This window comes from Mustela erminea, chromosome 7 (genome assembly GCF_009829155.1).
Source record: "Mustela erminea isolate mMusErm1 chromosome 7, mMusErm1.Pri, whole genome shotgun sequence".
NCBI lineage: Eukaryota > Metazoa > Chordata > Mammalia > Carnivora > Mustelidae > Mustela > Mustela erminea.
In genome coordinates, this window is record NC_045620.1 from 61,341,241 (window position 1) to 61,362,343 (window position 21,103).

At 40.2% G+C, this 21,103-nt stretch overlaps 1 protein-coding gene across 8 annotated transcripts in view; it reads left to right on the forward strand.

The window, feature by feature from the left end:
* Window positions 1-21,103, forward strand: part of AFF3 (AF4/FMR2 family member 3) — a 516,827-nt gene that overhangs the window by 404,647 nt on the left and 91,077 nt on the right. For 5 of the 8 annotated variants that reach the window (XM_032351829.1, XM_032351821.1, XM_032351826.1 and 2 more), the window contains one exon: window positions 16,593-16,633. In XM_032351829.1, the coding sequence (XP_032207720.1) occupies window positions 16,593-16,633 (41 nt within the window). The remainder of the gene's footprint in view (window positions 1-16,592; window positions 16,634-21,103) is intronic. The other 3 variants (XM_032351823.1, XM_032351825.1, XM_032351828.1) reach the window with 1 other exon arrangement.

Sequence of the window (21,103 nt, forward strand, 5' to 3'; positions counted from 1 at the left end):
TCCATTTTCTTGTTTAGGTAAATGAAAGATACTGATAGGGTGGTAATTTATTTAGATTCCCTTTTCTGTAACTGTTGGCTCTAACATTCCAAAGGCCAATGTTATTATGTAAGATTGCAAAGAAATTAGAAGATTTAAGACAAAAGTATTCCTGAAGTCTCAAGTACTAAAGGAATTTTTTTAATGGACTTGAGAGATTAATTATATTTCATGTTTCCCAGTTTGGTAAAAAGAGGAGCTCTGCCTCTCAAGTCAGGGAAAGCTTGGGAAGTCAGACACAGCGAATATCTAGATGAAATTGTTATAGCTAAGGCTTGAGGAGAAGATCAGATGATTAAGACCTTCAACAAGGAGCAGTGGAGAGAATGTCAACTGCAGACAGTGTTTCAGAGATGACAAATATATAAGCTCAGGGAGAGTAAAGAAGCAGGGATCCAAATTGAATGGCTACATATGTGCCTGCAGCTTCCAGTAATTACATTATCCACACATATCAGGCAGTCTTTTCATTTTAATTATATAACTGCATTTTTCCTCTTTAAATGAGCATGGTTTATCCACTCAAACTGACAATTTTAATTTTACAGGCACAGATCATTGGATATAATCTGTAGAGGGAAATTTTCCTACTCATGTAATTTACATCTTACAATGAACAAAAGTTACCTTTTAATCCCCAATCAATATTTGGAGAGCACATGATTAATTTAATAGATATCTAGGTAGTTAACATAAATCTCCAAGTTAAAGAGCCAGTTCTTTTTTTATTATTAATGCATGGAGTACTAATCGTGTCTCTCAAAGAGAATCCCAGCCTTCTCAAAATGAATCTAAAGCCTTGTTGCATTGAGATGTCAAGATTATAGGTGCTATTGCTCAGAGCACTGAATTGCAGTTCTCATTGCTTTTTGTCGCCTTTGGTTTCTAATGGGGAGGCACAGAAATATTCCCACTCAATTTTCTGCTTTTTACCATAGAGGCCACTGGGTAACACACATCAGTGTGGGGTGTAATATTGAAAGCAGATTACCAGTCGTCGTAAGAGGTGCTGTTCATTTTTTCCCTTGTTACTTTTTAATATGACAATTGCATAACAGAAAGCAGAGCTTTCAAAAAGAACCTCTGAAGCCATTGGCAGTGCATGTGTATCAGTGACCAAATGAATTAGCTAAATGATATGCAGACGTGGAATAAAAACATAGGAGGTTTGTGCAGCCCTGCTCCACTTCCCTGGGTGCATTTTTCTTCTCAGGATCAGCTTGGTTGATGCCGGAGTTCTTGGCCTGTGAAAATTTATTACCCACAGAGTCAATCTGCATTCAGGCAGCCAAGTCTGAATAAATAGAGTCATTGTGCTTGTCTGGGATTTGTGGCCAGAGTTCATCCAGTCAGCTTGACATTCACATCCCAGGAGATTCATAAAAGCCAACACCCTGGTATGTGCTCTTGAATCCTGCCAAACTTGTGTAGAATTATATAAACAGGAGTTGAAACAGTAATCAAGACCAGGTTTGAGGGGCAAAGCTCCAAAATCAAATTTCTCCTACATTAGAAATGAACTGTATTGTAGATGTTATTTGTAGTCAAACAAGAGCTAAAATATTTTTACATAAGAGTCATTCTGATAGTCATCTTGAATGCCTACTAAGTACCAAACATCAAATAAGACACATTAGCGATATTCATTATGGTAGTTTAACTTCAGACATTTAAGGTAATTTTTAAATGGCAGAAAAAAATGCTGCCCTCAATGTACAAAAAGAAGCATATATTACATATATTAAACTTCTAGCAAAATAGAAAAAAAAAGGAAGAGTAGTTTGTATTTGTTTTTATGTTTATTCTTGCATTAATGTTATCCCCAAACTAAATATCCAATTTAATCATATTGATGAATTGGTTTCTTTTTAATATATAAACTCAAATTGAAAACGACTGCCTGTCAGGCCTTTGTCATGTATCTGAAATAAGCATCTATTTGCAACTTCTGTCTCAGTTAGCAGAAACTCAGATGTGTAGCAGGACATTTTTATTTGGATAAGAGTCCTAAAACTTAGTTAAGTAATCATAATACATCAATAAAATTTTAGTGTCACCAAAAGCAAATGCAAAATTCTCTTAGTATAGCCAATTTTATTAAATCATGCCACTCTTCATACACATTTGTGCAAAACATGAGCATAGGTAGATGACCAAAAATGTAATAGCCTTTGTTTCATGTTAATGAATAATAATTTCCAAAATTGAAATTATCAGCTGAGTTAAATGTCACTGAGCAAGATGTACCAAGGCCCACAACCCTATTTCCTAAAATGTTTCCTCAGACCTCTTCTGAGGACCCGATTGAGATTTATGTAGGTTTAGTTGTGTCAAACCAGCCTGGACCATAGGATGTGACTAATTTCGGTTGGAAGATCCTGAACAAAATCTGGGAAATGAGAAAATTATATAAAAATTAAAAGATGATCCATTAAATTTGGGCAACCATACAATTAACACAAAAACCTCGAATCATTGCTTTTGTTAAGTTCAAGAATTCATAGAGGAAATACATTCTTGAAACTAAGCTAAGTTTTTGTTAATGGTGGGTATCAGTACCAACAAAATGGATTCTCCATTTGGAGAACAGAGGAAAGGCCATGCATCAAGAGTTGATAGGCAGGCTCTTCTCAAATACAGCTGCCAGTAGAGCTCCTGGTTGGCAGAGGAAGTGGAATTCTCCCACCAGAGGACGAAGCTATTTAACTCAGAGGAATAGTCCTTTGTCCTGTGACTTTAATGGTTTTTGTCTTCAGTAGCTTCTTCAGAAGTGTAACCATTCAAAGAGTGGATGCTCCTTTGAATATATGCTATCACTCAGATCCAGGCTTGAGTGGTTTCATTTAGTGAGGGTTTACCTAGTCACTCAGGTGTTTGGTCCAGATATGCACTTGGAAAGTTTTATTTTTGTTTGTATTTTTCCAAATCTTCTCCAAGTGGGACTGGTTATCTCATAGCACAGCTCTTCTCAGGAGACTGTCAGCCTGTTGTTTCTACATGGAGCATAATCATTTGTGGTAATTCAGCGCCCCTTGGCACTTGCCAGTTCCATCCTGACCAGATTTGCAGCCAGCAGGTTGGGCTGAGTCAAAGAAGACCATTTTAAGAAGCAGACCAAACAGTTCCCAAAATGTCAGGCCATCAGGCAGTCCTCTCCACACTAGAAAAGTACAAATTAGATAGAATGTCTCTCTGGGGAGGTCAATTCAACAATATGTCTCTGGATATCCCTTCTTTCAAGGTGGGATTCATTCTTAAAGGTCCAGAGCCATTCAAGGAAGAGTATGTGATTACTACATCTTGCATGTGAAAACACTTTCACATATAAACCCTGAGGCAGTGGTTTTTTGAGAGGTGAAAATGCCAATACTATTAAGAACACAGAATCGATTTAACTTTATTTTATGTTTAAAAAATTGGTTTGCAAAGCACAATTATAAGACTCTTTCTTAACCATTACAAACCTATTTTTACCTTCAAATATTGCTATTATAAGACTCTTTCTTAACCATTACAAACCTATTTTTACGTTCAAATATTGCTATTTTGTCTGAGTAAGGTAACTTAAAGTAACTTAAACACTTCAAGGTGTTTAACGGAATTATAAAGCCAGACTTAAGATGTTGTTTATTTAAACATAGGTTGCATTACAACAAAACTATCAAAACATTTGTGTAACTCTCATCTTTATACAATAACAAAGTCACATTTATATTCCACACAACTTGGGCCCCAGTTGCATTCATAATAATCAAACACCTACCAAGGCTGGTGGAAAGTGAACAGGCCTCCACCAAAGCACTGTGTTGGGGTAGCATAGGATTTTGTTGAAAGCTTTAAAAAGCATTTGGCAAATGCAACAAAGTAGGAAGTGACTGAACCTAACATCTACCTATTATGCCAAAGATGAGAGCTGTTAACAGGCCATCGCCTTCTTGGCCATGCTCGAGGTCTGGCCTGAACTGAAATTGCTCTGTGGGATGAGTTCTAGGAAGCTTGCCCCTGTGTGTCTTAGTGTCCACTCAGCATCCCACCAGTGCTCTTTATGCTGAGAGTGGCAGAATTCCAGATTTCTCTTGCCCCCTTCCCTTCACCCTCTGCCAGGAATTGTCCAAGGTGAGGCAGAGGCAGGGCTGGGGTGCTCTCTGGTACCTTGATGGCCTGGTTCCATTACTTACCAGCTCTGTGACTATAAGCAAGTCAAACTTACTGAACCCCTATTTCAGTATCTTAAGATAACTCAGCAAAAATACTAAAGTAGATTAATAGAAAACATTTTATATTAACATAAGAATGTATTACTGTAAAACTGTTAAAGTACACATTTTAACATCCTCCCCTCTCCCTTCTGCCTCTTCTCCTCTCCCTTCTCCCCAGGAATGTTCTTCATTTGTGTTGCTGGAAATTTTTTAATGCCTATTTAGTAATAAAAGGAGAGGAGTACAGGAAGAAGCCAGGAAAATTGATTTATATCAGAAAAGGCAAGAAGATGATTATAGAAAAATAGATCTGGAAGGTAGGAGGAAGAAAAGGGGAGAAGGTCTGGAGTTTTAGGGGAGAAAGTGAGGAAGAGGGAAGGAGGCAGAGAAAGAAGAAGAGAGACACGGCCACTGCCTATACTATCAGTTAGACCTTCTACCAAGTGTTGTCCAATAAAGTAACTGGTGCTCATTTCCTGTCCTTAAGGAACTGGTGTCTAGCCTTCCTAAGACTAGCCCTTTATGAGGTAAGTGTCCAGCTGGCCAGGCTGCAGCTACTTGCCACGGGACAGCAACGCCACATCACTGGAAGCATAAGTTGCTCCTTTGACCTGACTTGGGGCTGGATATCACTTAGCTTACTTCTGCAGCCATCCCCCAACATCGTGCTGAATGTTAATAGCTTCATACATGATCATGGCTCTTCCTACCATTATTCCTGCACTTCACAGTGACCTCTTAACACTCCCACACCAGCCTCCCTACCCCACAGACTTCCTCCAGGAAACTGCTGGGACCCTCTGACCTATGATGTTGCCCTTGTTGCAGTCAGTATGGCCCACTGTCTAAGGTTGTATCTTCCAGGCCCTAAGCATAGCCCCAGCCTCCCGACATCAGGAGTCTGATGTCAGTCACAGTGGACTGGAATAGCCCCCATGGCATGTGCTCACATTGTCCCCACACCTTTCCCTTCTTTTTCCTAACTCCTTGTGGCTGCCCCTCAATTTTCATTTGTGAAGACAAAAGTCTCCAGGACATAGAGGCAGGAGCTGGTCATCCTGCACAGCAGATGTCACAAATGGTTCATTGTTTATCTCCAGTGAGTAGAATGTCTGGGAAATGCTCAGTGAAAAAAAAGCATGTCTCTCTTAATCCCTCTCTGAAGATCTGAATGGCCAAATTAGGACTGTCCTTCACAGTCTGACCTCAAACAAGCCCCCAGATCTGTCAGCTAGTTCAAGAAGCCAAATTATGAGATATCATTATATAGGCAGAATTTATCTGGTATTGTCAACCACAATCAGCATTTACCATGGGATATAATAGGTGCTCAGTAAATACTTGTTACTGTCTTTATGGGATTTATGGTAGACATAAACAAATCTAAGCAATCCAGTGTGGGGGAAAAAACTAACCATCCATTCTCCAAAGAGGAAAGTGTACCCTAGCTTTTCAGGAAAGTGAAATAAAGAATATACAGCAAAGAAAAAGATGTATTTCAACAAATCTTTTAGATTGCTGCTATGGCAAATAGTGGCAATATAGTATCCCCATTAAGTTACTCACATCCTGCCTCTGAATCCCACTGCAAGTGTTGTTTGTCAGCCTCCAGTAAGCCCTTTCCTGTGAGGGGCAATGGGCTCGGGTTTCCACTTTCAGTGATCCTCAGGGAACTGGAGGAGCCACGATTAGAATTCCCATGAAGCAGATGGCAAACTCCTCAAGAAAGAAAAGAACCTGGCGCTAATACATGCTCTGGGCTAGGAGTTCCGAGAGAGAAAGAGCAACAAAAGCCTTGGTCAAGGAGCACTTATAAAAAGGATGAACTGGACCTCATATTAGGCAGAATCTAAATGAAAGGAGGAGTGGCTGGGAAGAGAACGGGAAAATGATAGAAACATTGGCTTGACTTAAAGAAACAAGAATGCAAGTAATTTGCCACTGCTAACCCCATTCCACGGTTTGCTTTCTTTATTGACAAGCTCCTAAGCCCCTGAAATTCTGTCTTCTTGTCCTGATCTTATTTATATTTGTGCAAAGCTGTCTTAATTAGAGCAGCCATACAACCCAGCATGCCCAGAAAAGCAGGGTTTTCTCCTGCTGCCCCTGACTCCCATCTGGGTAGCATCCCCTTCCATTCTCCAAAATGTTCTTATTTAGATCATCAATTACATTATCTTCCATGACTCTGCCTGACCCCTGCAGAGAACAGGATAAGGTCAAAGTCTACTGAACAAACTGCCTCCTAGACAGCATTTTTAGGAATCTGAAAATGCACGGGACTCGTTATTACAGAGGAAAAACTGAAGAGCTTATAATAATAATAATAAAATTATTATTATATTGTAATATTGGAAAATATTAAAACTTGGATGATAATAAAAACTGAAAAACTGAAGAGCATATAATAATTATAATAATAATTGTATAATATTACTATTAATATTTGTCTTGCAAATATTACAAATATTGCAAATAAGCAGGTTGAAAACAACAAATGGAAGCTCACAACATAAAAAGTTAAGAGACTGATCAGCTAGGACTAAAATGAAAAGCAACAGCATAAAAGTTAAGTTAATGACATGTAAGTTGTGTTAAGAGATGTAGAAGGAAATTAAGCAATGAAATAAATTAATACAAGTCTCAGCTTGCAGAAAAATGGCAAGAAAAAAGTAAGGGCTTAACAGTTAGAGAGAATTCCTGTAAAAATACATGAATCCAATCTAAATTTCATAGCATGCTTCAGTAACAGCAAAACACAGAAGAACAAAGATTCACTGTTGATAGTGTTTTTTCAAGTAGTTGAATGTGGATACAAAGTACTAACACAGGTGAAGCCAAATGATTGAAATCGCTGCTTGCAGGGGTACCTGGGTGCCTCAGTCAGTTAAGCATCTGCCTTCGGCTCAGGGTCCTGGGATCAATCCCCACATCTGGCTCCCTGCTCAGCAGGGAGTCCACTACTCCTTCTCCTACTCCCCCTGTTGTATTCCCTCTCTTGCTCTCTCTCTCTCTCTCTCTGTCAAATAGATTTGAAAAAAATAAAAAATAAAAACTTTTAAAAAATCGCTGCTTACAGAGGTACCCACTTTACTGTCAGTATAATAAACCTGATACTGTTCACAGAAAAGATAGAGATTAGTCACATGTGGAGAAATAAAGATGGGTTCTAACCACTTGAATCCTGAATCTACTTCTCTGAGAAGGATAGACTGTAGATCCAGAGAATTCAGTCATATATCTCCTTTTTGTCACCATTATTTGCCCAAACTCTATTGGTACTTTGTGCGTTACTGGCATTTAGCAGATTCAGTCTCGTGTGTGTATCCAATGATCTCCTCAGCCTCTCCACTTGAACATTCCAAAAGCAACTTGAACTTCACACACCCAAAATTAAAGTCTACCTTTGCCTCTGCTCCTGTACCAGTCCTGTGTGCCCCAATCAGTGGCTCTAAATGCTTGCCAGGTGCTGAAGCCAGAAGCCGGCTCATTCCTGACCCCTCACCTGGTCTGCCACATCCCATCCATCACCAGTTCCCTCAGTTCTGCCTCCAGAATATAACACAGACTCTCTCCATCTCCAGTGCTATCATGCACTTCCCTTCCCTACATTGTTGCAACAACCTCAGTCATTATCCCTTCCCTCTGAAATCCATTCACCACATTGAAGCCAGAGTGATATCTGAAAAAATATCAGTTATATTACCTCGCTCCCTACTCTTTTCTTTTCAATTATAGATTCACCATAAGAGACAAAGAATGTATCACATTGACTGATTTGCGGATGTTGAACCAACCTTGCAGCCCTGGAATAAATCCCACTTGGTCGTGGTGAATAATCCTTTTAATGTACTGTTGAATCCTATTGGCTAGTATTTTGGTGAGAATTTTCGCATCTGTGTTCATCAAGGATATTGGTCTATAGCTCTCTTTTTTGATGGGATCCTTGTCTGGTTTTGGGATCAAGGTGATGCTGGCCTCATAAAATGAGTTTGGAAGTTTTCCTTCCATTTCTAGTTTTTGGAACAGTTTCAGGAGAATAGGAATTAGCTCTTCTTTAAATGTTTGGTAGAATTCCCCCGGGAAGCCGTCTGGCCCTGGGCTTTTGTTTGTTTGGAGATTTTTAATGACTGTTTCAATCTCCTTACTGGTTATGGGTCTGTTCAGGCTTTCTATTTCTTCCTGGTTCAGTTGTGGTAGTTTATATGTTTCTAGGAATGCATCCATTTCTTTCAGATTGTCAAATTTGTTGGCGTAGAGTTGCTCATAGTATGTTCTTATAATAGTTTGTATTTCTTTGGTGTTAGTTGTGATCTCTCCTCTTTCATTCATGATTTTATTTATTTGGGTCCTTTCTCTTTTCTTTTTGATAAGTCGGGCCAGGGGTTTATCAATTTTATTAATTCTTTCAAAGAACCAGCTCCTAGTTTCGTTGATTTGTTCTATTGCTTTTTGGTTTCTATTTCATTAATTTCTGCTCTGATCTTTATGATTTCTCTTCTCCTGCTGGGATTAGGGTTTCTTTCTTGTTCTTTCTCCAGCTCCTTTAGGTGTAGGGTTAGGTTGTGTATTTGAGACCTTTCTTGTTTCTTGAGAAAGGCTTCTACCGCTATATATTTTCCTCTCAGGACTGCCTTTGTTGTGTCCCACAGATTTTGAACCGTTGTATTTTCATTATCATTTGTTTCCATGATTTTTTTCAATTCTTCTTTAATTTCCCAGTTGACCCATTCATTCTTTAGAAGGATGCTGTTTAGTCTCCATGTATTTGGGTTCTTTCCAAACTTCCTTTTGTGGTTGAGTTCTAGCTTTAGAGCATTGTGGTCTGAAAATATGCAGGGAATGATCCCAATCTTTTGATACCGGTTGAGTCCTGATTTAGGACCGAGGATGTGATCTATTCTGGAGAATGTTCCATGTGCACTAGAGAAGAATGTGTATTCTGTTGCTTTGGGATGAAATGTTCTGAATATATCTGTGATGTCCATCTGGTCCAGTGTGTCATTTAAGGCCTTTATTTCCTTGCTGATCTTTTGCTTGGATGATCTGTCCATTTCAGTGAGGGGAGTGTTAAAGTCCCCTACTATTATTGTATTATTGTTGATGTGTTTCTTTGATTTTGTTATTAATTGGTTTATATAGTTGGCTGCTCCCACGTTGGGGGCATAGATATTTAAAATTGTTAAATCTTCTTGTTGGACAGACCCTTTGAGTATGATATAGTGTCCTTCCTCATCTCTTATTATAGTCTTTGGCTTAAAATCTAATTGATCTGATATAAGGATTGCCACTCCTGCTTTCTTCTGATGTCCATTAGCATGGTAAATTCTTTTCCACCCCCTCACTTTAAATCTGGATGTGTCTTTGGGCTTAAAATGAGTTTCTTGGAGGGAACATATAGATGGGTTTTGTTTTTTTATCCATTCTGATACCCTGTGTCTTTTGACAGGGGCATTTAGCCCATTAACGTTCAGGGTAACTATTGAGAGATATGAATTTAGTGCCATTGTATTGCCTGTAAGGTGACTGTTACTGTATATGGTCTCTGTTCCTTTCTGATCTACCACTTGTAGGCTCTCTCTTTGCTTAGAGGACCCCTTTCAATATTTCCTGTAGAGCTGGTTTGGTGTTTGCAAATTCTTTCAGTTTTTGTTTGTCCTGGAAGCTTTTAATCTCTCCTTCTATTTTCAATGATAGCCTAGCTGGATATAGTATTCTTGGCTGCATGTTTTTCTCGTTTAGTGCTCTGAAAATATCATGCCAGCTCTTTCTGGCCTGCCAGGTCTCTGTGGATAAGTCAGCTGTCAATCTAATATTTTTACCATTGTATGTTACAGACTTCTTTTCCCGGGCTGCTTTCAGGATTTTCTCTTTGTCACTGAGACTTGTAAATTTTACTATTAGGTGATGGGGTGTGGGCCTATTCTTATTGATTTTGAGGGGCGTTCTCTGAACCTCCTGAATTTTGATGCTCGTTCCCTTTGCCATATTGGGGAAATTCTCCCCAATAATTCTCTCCAGTATACCTTCTGCTCCCCTCTCTCTTTCTTCTTCTTCTGGAATCCCAATTATTCTAATGTTGTTTCATCTTATGGTGTCACTTATCTCTCGAATTCTCCCCTCATGGTCCAGTAGCTGTTTGTCCCTCTTTTGCTCAGCTTCTTATTCTCTGTCATTTGGTCTTCTATATCGCTAATTCTTTCTTCTGCCTCATTTATCCTAGCAGTGAGAGCCTCCATTTTTGATTGCACCTCATTAATAGCTTTTTTGATTTCAACTTGGTTAGATTTTAGTTCTTTTATTTCTCCAGAAAGGGCTTTTATATCTCCCAAGAGGGTTTCTCTAATATCTTCCATGCCTTTTTCGAGCCCGGCTAGAACCTTGAGAATTGTCGTTCTGAACTCTAGATCTGACATATTACCAATGTCTGTATTGATTAGGTCCCTAGCCTTCGGTACTGCCTCTTGTTCTTTTTTTTGTGGTGAATTTTTCCGTCTTATCATTTTGTCCAGATAAGAGTATATGAAGGAGCAAGTAAATACTAAAAGGGTGGCAACAACCCCAGGAAAATATGCTTTAACCAAATCAGAAGAGATCCCAAATCGTGAGGGGGGAGAAATGGGATAAAAAGAGGTTCAAAAAGGAAGAAAGAAAAAAAAAGAAAAGAAAAGAATTAAAAAAAAAGAAAACAAATAAAAATATAAAAAAGAAAAAATATATATATTAGATAAACTAGTTAAAAAACGTTAAAAAAGGAAAGGGTAAATGTTAAAAAAAAAATTTTACCAGAAGGCGAGAAAAAAGAAAAAAAGTAAATTAACTGCAAGACTAAAAAAATCACAGGGAGAAAGCCATGAGTTCCGTGCTTTGCTTTCTCCTCCTCTGGAATTCTGCTGCTCTCCTTGGTATTGAAACCGCACTCCTTGGTAGGTGAACTTGGTCTTGGCTAGATTTCTTGTTGATCTTCTGGGGGAGGGGCCTGGTGTAGTGATTCTCAAGTGTCTTTGCCCCAGGCGGAATTGCACCACCCTTACCAGGGGCCGGGGTGAATAATCCGCTCAGGTTTGCTTTCGGGAGCTTTTGTTCCCTGAGCGCTTTCCGTAGAGTTCCGGAGGACGGGAATACAAATGGCGGCCTCCTGGTCTCCGGCCCGGAGGAGCCGAAAGCCCGGGGCCCCACTCCTCAGTGCGCCCTCAGAGAACAGCGCCCAGTTACTCCCGTCTGCCTGACCTCCGGCCGCGCTCCGAGCTCACCAAGCCTGCGGCTAGTTCAAGGTAACAACGAGCTGTGAGCTTACTGTCGGCTCTGTCTCTGTAGCCGGCTTTTCCGTTCCAATACCCGCAAGCTCTGCGACACTCAGACACCCCCGATCCTTCTGTGACCCTGCGGGACCTGAGGCCATGCTGACCCCACGTGGGCTTCCTCCCGATTTAGCCTCGGGAGCGATGTCCCTCAGTGGAACAGACTTTTAAATGTCCTGATTTTGTGCTCCGTTGCTCCGCCGCTTGCCGGGAGCCAGCCCCTCCCCCCGGGGTCTATCTTCCCTTCGCTTTGGATTCACGTCTCCGCCAGTCCTACCTTTCAGAAAGTGGTTGTTTTTCTGTTTCCAGAATTGCTGTTTTTCTCTTCGATCTGCTGATGGATTTGCAGGTGTTTGCAATCTTTACATAAGCTATCTAGCTGATCTCCTGCTAGCTGAAGTAGTCTCAGCCTGCTACTTCTCCGCCATCTTGACTCCTCCCAAGAGACAAAGAATGTACAGGCAGGTCCTGTACATCCTTCACCCAACTTCCCATAATATAAATCTTTCAATGACTTCTTATTGCCCTGTGGATAATATCCAAAATCCTTATTCTGACCTCCAGAGCCCTTGAGATCTGCCCCTGCCCCCACTGTTCACTGAGCTCCCCCACAGTGTCCTTTCTATAGTTCTTCATTTGAGCAAGGATCTAGGCCTACCTCAGGCCTTTGCTCCCAAACTGTCTTCATTGCCTGGACCCTTCCTTCACCATTCATTCCTGTTTCTCTGGGTCAGTAATTTCTTTATCCTTTACGCATCAACTTTTTTGTGTGCTTTGTCTAGTTTAGCAAGCTTTCCCTGACCATTCATTCCAAATGAGATCTCCATCATAGTCTGTCTCATAGCTCTTGTCATCTAGAATGTTTGCGTATGTTTAACTTTTCATATCTGACTCATTCTAGACCTTATGTACTATATGAGGAGGGTTTTGTCCATTTTTCCCTGTCACCCAAGCCAAGACCATTATCTGTACATTGTAGGTACTTCAGATCAAATTAGAGAGCTGTCCGCATGTTAGTCTGTTTCTGTCAAGTAAAAAAGAAATTGGATCATCCTGAGACTCTTCTGAATTTCAGCCTCTTCCTTTCATTCTCCTCCCCACTCCAATTTCCATAAACTTGTTCTATGCACAACCCAATTACAAGAAGGGCACTTAATTTCCTCTTTGAGTTCTCTTCAATAACAGATTGTGACTGGTAATTCATTTAGCATCATTGAAACCTGAATGTCAACTGATTATGTTCCAAAACACCAAGCTTACTGTAATAAAGACAGAGAAAACATGTCATCTCCTGGAGAGAACCTGGAAAATGATTATTTCTGGTGGAAGACTTGTTTTGTCTCAGAGACTTATGCTTCAGAGTCGTTCATGAATGAGTAATGAACTCAGGAGTGATCAATGAAGCATTCACTTAACCTTCTCAACTTGTTTTGCTGAGAACTGAATAAGAGGAAAGTTACTAGAGGAGATGATTTAGGAAGAGAAAAATATGGTTGCTGTAATGTACAACTCTTGAAAGAAGGAAATTGGGCAGTTCATCTAGTTTACTATAGTAGTTTTTCAGGCTTCAATCATGAGTCACCTAAGTAATTTTTTCTCTGCTCTTTAATTCCAGTGTTTATTTATTTTATTATTTTCCAACCATGAAGTGAAATAGCATGCAAAATCCAAACTACTTTTAAGAGGCGAGGCAGTTAAAAAAAAAAAAAAGTGGGCTTTGCCTTGCTATATGACATACAATTTTAATCTAACGCCATAAAGCTTTTATTTTCTCAAGGAATTATTTAAACTGGTTAAAATACTCTCATCTCTTTTCCTGATGGATGATGTGTCACCCTCTGTAAAGTTTTTAATGATGTAGAATAACTGCAAATTAAATAGCACAATCAAAACCAGGCACTGAAAATAGTGGTGCAGGCAGTCAGTGGCGCTAAATACCATGGCGTGAAGTGGGTGATAGCATGCGTTGTGTGGACAGATCGAAGAGTGACTGTCTCAGACAGACATTGCTTAGTGACTGGTGGGATGACCAATGTCTAAACCTTCCTATGTCTGTGACATATGTCAAAGCCTTTTAGCCCCAGCATCACACCCATCTGCTAAGGGAAAAGCAGCCCCTGCCCCCAGCTTCCAGGTCAGCTTATGTGAGGAGCACTCAGCCAACATCAGGCCTATGGAGACCTTCTCAACAGGTGCCACCGCCTGGGATACATCATTCTAGTGATGGCTGAGTGGCTGGGTTTCTCATTTTTGTTTGTTTTGCCTTTGCTTTTGCTTTCTAAATAATTTTCTTGTAGGCTGCACATCAAAAAGCATGGTGTTTCCTTATCGCAAAAGTCCACAGGAAGTATTTGGAGGCAGGAGAGAAAAGAGTCAATAAACTTTTTAAACACTGACACCCATGGCTAGGGGAAACTTCAGAGGCTATGTGAGAGGTTTCTGTTGAACTTGTAGTCCCATTCCTCATGATTTCTGTTATTTCAGAAAGAGTCCGTCTCCAGGGCCTCCTGCTGAGATGATGTCAAGAGACTGTACTAATAATGCATGCCATCTTTCCTTTGGGGAGTTCCAAATTCTTTTTGTATATTTAGCCAGAGTCAAGAGTAGAGACTTCTGTTCTTTTCAAGGATAGCTGCCAAAAGGGAAAGCCATCTTGCTGAGCGATAAGAGAACCCTTTAGGAGGCAAATATGGGCACAACGATGGCGACCTGTCACTTGCTGGATGCTTTTTGTGGGCATGCTCCTAGGCTGGCCCTCCAGAAGAGTGCCGACAAGGGAGTGTAAGAGAAGGAAGTATTCCCATCCCCCCAAGATATCCGAGGGGACTCCTGGGCTCCAGGTCTTCCTCAGGCTTCTCACCTCTTCCTGCTCCCTCCAGTGTCCTCACCAAGAGATGATCTGTGGGTATTCTTCTTCCCTCTGTTGGACTAATTATGTGACACTGGAATGCCAGGACATTTGGGCCTTAATTTACTGGAAACCAGGGGGAAGAGGGAAAGCAGTAACCCCTTAGATCGTCTGCAATAACCTGGACATTGACCGACTGGCTCACTCGTCATCCCCTTCAGGGAAGGAGAGGGCAATTTGGAAGCAGACCTAGATTGAGGGCCACTCTATGGTTGCCATTTGCAGTTCCATAGACTTTATGTTTTTTCTTAAATCCACGTGATTATGTCATTTATGGAAATTATTGAAGTTCCTCTTGTTTATTTTCCAGTACCTTTTGCCAGGCCCAGAAGCAAATCTGACTTATTTCAAATCTGACTTTCCTTCCTACTTTGCTCTAGTGCTTCTCCATAGAGTTACCCTTGTGATTTTAAGGGAACTTGTCCTCACTGTACAAGGGCACTTCCTGATCTTTGAAAGGTTTTAACATTCCCAACCTCAGGCAGTAAGAGCCAATAGTGATCCCCCCCATGAATGTAAAACGAAGAAACACCTCTACTCAATTCCAGACACACCTTGTCTTTAAAGTTCTGCTCAAATTTCAGTGGGAAGGATTCCCTAATGGATTCATTCATTTAGTGTTTACTTTGGATATTTACCAAGCACATGCTAACAGTTCTAGGCACTGTTTGAGGTGCTACTGGTCCGCCAACCATTAGTTGTCATTCAGACCTGCATCTTCTTAACACTGTCCTAGCTTAACCTTTTCATTTACATGTTATTTCGTAAGTGCCCATAAGTCATCCCTGGATCTCCAGTGTGACTTCCTACATAGGGATGAAGCTTCTCCAAGACAATGACTACTTACTGGGCTTTTGTTTTTGTCCCTCCTGGAGCCCAGAGCCACTAGTCTCTACACAGTAGCAATTCAGTAAATGTTGGACTGACTGAACCAAGGACATGAAGCTCCCCACCAAAGGTGTATTTCATTTCTACAGTAGGGTTGATGATGCTGATGTGTCATTTTCTTTTTCTAATATGAAGATTCTGTTTATTTTGTCTGCTGTCTAAATGGAATGAGGAATAGCATGGGAAGCATTTTGGTGTCCCTGGTAAGCAGTAAACTTGACATGTGTAACATACATGAATTTTATGCACTCTTTATTTCCTGGTGCATCCTGAGATAGCCTTGGTCTTACAGGCCATGTTTTGATCCCCTCCCAATTAGAGTTTCTGAGACAGAGAACAGAGTGTGATCTTGGCCTTCTGAAGTGTCAGAGTGCTCATTGATAGAAAGCCAGTGTACAAAATTATAGAGAAGGCAGACAAAAAGTTATTACAAACCTGAAAGAATCTGATGGAGAAATAATGGCCTTTTTTCTTTTCTTTTTCTCTTAGTTTTGGTAGTAGGAAAAGTTTCAAAAACATACAAAAATGCCCAGAATAATATAATAATTCCCAGTGTGCTCATCACTTAGCTTCAACAGTTACCAACCCAAGGCCATCTTGTTTCATTTATAAAGGCCCGCCCACTCTACCTCTCTTCCAAATGTAATGTTTTAAAGCAAACCCCAACATCATATAATTGTACCCATAAATATTTCAATATGTATCTCTAAAAGATTTTCTTAAAAATCACCCCAGCGTCATTACTATGTCTTCAACAAATCAATAATCTCATAATCTCATAATATCATCACATTTCCAGTCGGCGTTCCAATTTCTAATTGCGGTAACTTTTTTGATAAATCTGAAAACTGAGTCAAAAATTACACTTTCATTGAGAAGAGAGCCACAAAGGAGCCAAGACAAATTTTTTTCTTAGAGGAAAGTAGAATAAAACCATGGGAAAACGATTTTGGAGAATAAAAGTGCAACAGCTCTGATCCTCTCCCCTGGTCTCCAGAGACTGGTCTAACCTCACCTGCCAAGTACTCCTTGCCTCCCCGTGCTCGCCCCCTGGTGGCAGGTGTCCTCTTCGGGGGAGGGGAGGGGCTTCTGTCAACTCTTCTGGAAACCTTCATTTCTTAACATGATGGGACTCGCTACTATGTTGCTAGTAGTTTAATATTTGGCAAAAATGTGTGACCGGATTTTTTAAAGTGTTGATTGAGTACATAATTTAAAGTCAGAATATTAAATAAACATCTCTGCCCTTCCTTCCAGCAGGCAGCCCAGAGAACAGCTCTCCACGCTCTGTCTGACAGGTACATTTTGTCATTTTTATGAACTATAAATTGCTTTATGAAACATTGAGCCCTATTTATTGTGGCATATAATTCATAATCGGATTTTGTCCCTAAAGTATCTGTGAACTGGGATGTTAAACATTTTGCATGCTTGGATTTGTCATGCATGTGTGGAGTTTATTACTGCAAAAATCGCCTTGTTGTATTTCATAGAAAGTATGAAGAATCCCTTGTTGTGTAATGAAACAGGAGACAAGTAAACTTAGAGGAAAAGACCTGCATGGGGCAGTAAATTCTGAACTTTGGAATTGGTGGAGATCTAAGCTCATTTTTCAGCAATAAGTGCTTCATTTATTTTGAGGTGTTTTCTTCAGACTTTTTCCATAGTGTTTCATCAGTAGCTGTCTGTCTTTTGATGAAATTCTCACTTGAAGTACTTCGTGCACATATCCCAGTTCATGGTCCCAAGTGCCTGACTTTTTACTCCTGGCTTTGGCTTGTGTTTTCGGACTTGTGTTATTGAACGAGATGAATAAACCTAATCAATAAACACACTCAAGCTGCATTTCACATCCTGCTCTGCCCAAAAGGCCCAAAAGGCTGTGTGTGGAGATAGCTGAACAGGGATATACAGAGTTCCCTTCAAGAACAGACCAGACTCTTTTTGTTTTGGTCGGTCTTTGAGTTTTCATTTACTAAAATTGCGGTGTGTGTGTATGTGTGTGTGTGTTTCTTAAAGAACTGTCAGGAGGTGAAGAGGAAGCCCCAGTTGCTGTCCACAAGGGAGGTTCTTGCTGTGTTAGAAGCAGCTGGAGATGTTCCCCTGGCTGGCTGGTTGGGATGTCAGCATTATCTAGCTAATTGTTACCACCTTCCTTTTCTTCTCAGTTCTTTTTTTTTTTTTCTTTTTTTTGAATGAACAATAATTGACTGTGTCGACTAGCTCAGTTCAGTGCTTCTCCAAAGCAAAACCTGTCACTTAGGCAAATTATCTGTGTGCATGGGTGAAAAGCATTTTCTCTATGGTGGCAGGCTGAGTATGAGTATTTTTATTGCAGTTGGAAAAGCCTTCCCCATGACAACCACACAAGCTTGTGTGCTCTGAGAGGGGTCACCACATGATCTCCTGGAATTGCTTCTGGGATTTTCACAAAAGCTGACAACTATACTGCTTCTGAGTCTGTTGGGAGGAAGGACACACTGTATCAAAACATTGAAAATCTGACACATTAATTCCTTTCCTCTACATGTTTCTTTGAGTAGTTAAGTAAGAGTTTCCTTCAACAAAATGCACTGAAAACCAAGTAAAGGCCCTTAGTTGACAATATTATGTTATTGCCAATGATTAGAAGATTTCTTTTGGAGGTATTGAAAATGTTATAAAATTAGATCATGGTGATGGTTTCACAGCCCTCTGCTAAAAGCCATCAAATTGCATATTTTAAATGGATGAACTTTATGGTATATAAATGATATTTCAGTGAAGCTATATATATAGACACAAAACCTCATTATGACCTTTGGTAGAATGAATAAAAACCTACTTCAGGAAAATAGGGAATTCCTTTGAACACATGGCTGCAAATGCAAAGACTAGAACTAATGCATTCTAAGGCTGCTTCCCAAAAGACACATGATTCTGTCCTGGATAGAAAACGTGCATGATTTTAATGATGAACAACAGTACTATTCCCTTTGACTTTTTCTGATACTATATCTAAAACCCCTCATCAAAACCAACAGTTAGTCAACTAGTAGTTAACATCTTAGCCCCTGTTGATTGTATCAGTGCTAACAGCAGAATACTATGAAAAAAGAAGTCCATTCTCAAGAAACAGGTTCCCAATGTAATCTCTCTCCTTATGAATTTCTCCATCTTTAAATGTAATAGAGGATTTCTCCCTTATGTCTAAAGGTTTTTCTGTTCAAAATTGGGGGAGTTTGGCTCATTTTAAAGTAATGAGTTGACTTCGCTGTTCTAACAATGCAGTTGTGTATACCTTCTCTCTATTCTGTTTTCCACAAATTCAGAGCCACACAAGTAATTTCCCCAAGTGAGAAGTATCTGTTATCATTTGGAGATAGAATTTAAAATCCTTTTTTAAAATAAGGACTTAAAACACCTACTGAGTTCATGGGATTTATATTTTCTATTTTCTTAAATTAGGGAATGCTAACTTACCAAGTAATAGACATCATTTTCTAGCACATTACTTATTCTGTTGAGTAAACCAGTGTTTTTTAGAAAATGATGAATGTGACTCTGGATCACACTATGGCATGTCTCACCCAATATCTGCCTATCAGAGGAACCACCCCAGCACGGCAATGGGATTAAGCAAAAATTTCCCTGGGCGCCAGGGCAGCTCAGTGGGTTAAAGCCTCTGCCTTTGGCTCAGATCATGATCCCAGGGTCCTGGGATCCAGTCCCACATGGGGCTCTCTGCTCAGCGGGGAGCCTGCATTCTCCTCTCTTTCTTTCTCTGCCTGCCTTTCTGCCTACTTGTGATCTCGGTCTGTCAAATAAATAAATAACATCTTTAAAAAAAAAAATTTCCCCCAAGTTGTGACCTTCCTAAGGTAGAGCTCTTACCCTTGTATCTCTGGCTACTCGGAACAGGGTATGAATCTATTCTACATTCAATGACATAAACTATTCTGTTTTCCTGAACTGTTGTTTTCAGCCTGTTATCACTTCATGCTATAAAATTCCATTATGATGAGGCAGCACTTTTCATTTTGTCCTAGAAAGTGGCAGCACTTTTCAGACCTTAAAAGGTGCTTTCCTGAGTTCTACAGTTGGACAGAATAGTCCGTGTTGGCTCAGGCTGTGCCACCATGGACTTCTTGTCTCCTGTCCTGCTAATCTGTTCACATGTGGGACCCTTTCACTTCCCGTTAGCCTTATAACCACCTTGAGTACCTGGTGAACACAAGGATATTTGATACAGGAGTAGAGTCATTTTGTTTCAAGATGTGAACTTGATGATGACCTTGGGGTCATTGGTAGGTATGAGCATATACTGAAGGAAGCCAGGGGTTGTTCTCTGCTTCCCTGTGAGAAAACCTGCATCTAAGTCTTAGAGACCTGACCCGATAAGACAAGTTATAAGAAAGAGGGTTGGCCTTTCCCTTTTCATTTCAATGGCAGGTAGAAATCTTGTCCCTTTGGGGTATCTGAGATGAGAGAATATCCAGATGTCTTTTGAAGGCCAATCTTATCTATCTTTTCATTTCTCTAGTTTCTTGGTTTAAATAGACATTCCAGCAGAAATCCAGTATCTGACAGTTAAGACTGTGCTTTAAAGTTCTGTGCTTTACAGCAATCAATGCACAACCTTGATAAATTAAAACTGTGATATTTCCATTACCTAAACGTAAAAATCTTCTGTAGTCATCTCCAATGAAAGCCTGTGGCCTTGTTCAGTTTTGCCTGAACAATGGGCTGAATTAATGGTTCCTCCAAAATAGCCAGAGTGTTGAAGACTGGATCACACCAGGAAGGCAAATGTGGGCTTCAGCCCAGCTAGCTTGTGCCACCCTGCAGTGACAGGAAGCCTTGAGTGAGGGTAGAATGGCACTGTTATTCTTTCCTACTGCTGACTGTGGAATTTTTCATCTGTTTTATGCCTTTGAGTGTCAGCTGGCCTACCAGAGGCCCACTGATTCCCCAAATCATGAAAAAAGTAGGAGACCAGGGCAGAAAGAGGTGGCAGAATTCTCAACAAGGTCAAACAAGCCAATTATAAGAAAACCTCAATCTACAAAGGACACTCTCTTTCTTACTTAGTCACTCCTTAGAATGTGCCTCCCAGGTTTTTTTTTTTTTTTTCTCCTTATGGATTATTGTACCAGGCAGGGTAGAGCGAGGCAGAGGAGAATAAGGATAAATGGGCACGAGGCTCATTTATAAAGGTGTGTCTTTGCTGTAGACTCGCTGCACTGTGAAAGCTGCCACATCGCTGTAATGTGGAAAATATGCAAAGTGCTGTTCAGAGAACGAAGGGTATGCGTGCAGCATATGAAGTGCCTCTGAATATGATTAACTTCACCTCATAAGTAGTAAATAGTAGATAACTGTGATCAAAAAAGGGATTCGTGTGATTTATCAAGCTGAGCAACTGTGCATTTGCAGGGAAGCTGGAGGTCAATCTGGAAATCTAGGGCAAGAGGAGCACTAGGAAATTGCCAGGACTAAGAAGTTAATCATACCCTTGGACTGCTTCCATCTGTCTCCGAGCGACAGAGCTGCTGCAGAACGAGCAGGGATGCTTTATAGCAGGAGATCAGGAATTAATATTTTCTGTGAAACCTCAAGCATCATTTGCAGTAACTTGGGTTTTATAAAAATGGAGCATAATTTCATATGAATAAATCACATTCAGCTGGAAATAAGAGGAGCTGGGGGGGGCGGAAATTGTGCCTGACTTTAAAAAAAAAAAAGAAAAAAAAAGGAATGAGTAAGAAAGCCAACATGAAAACAGTTGT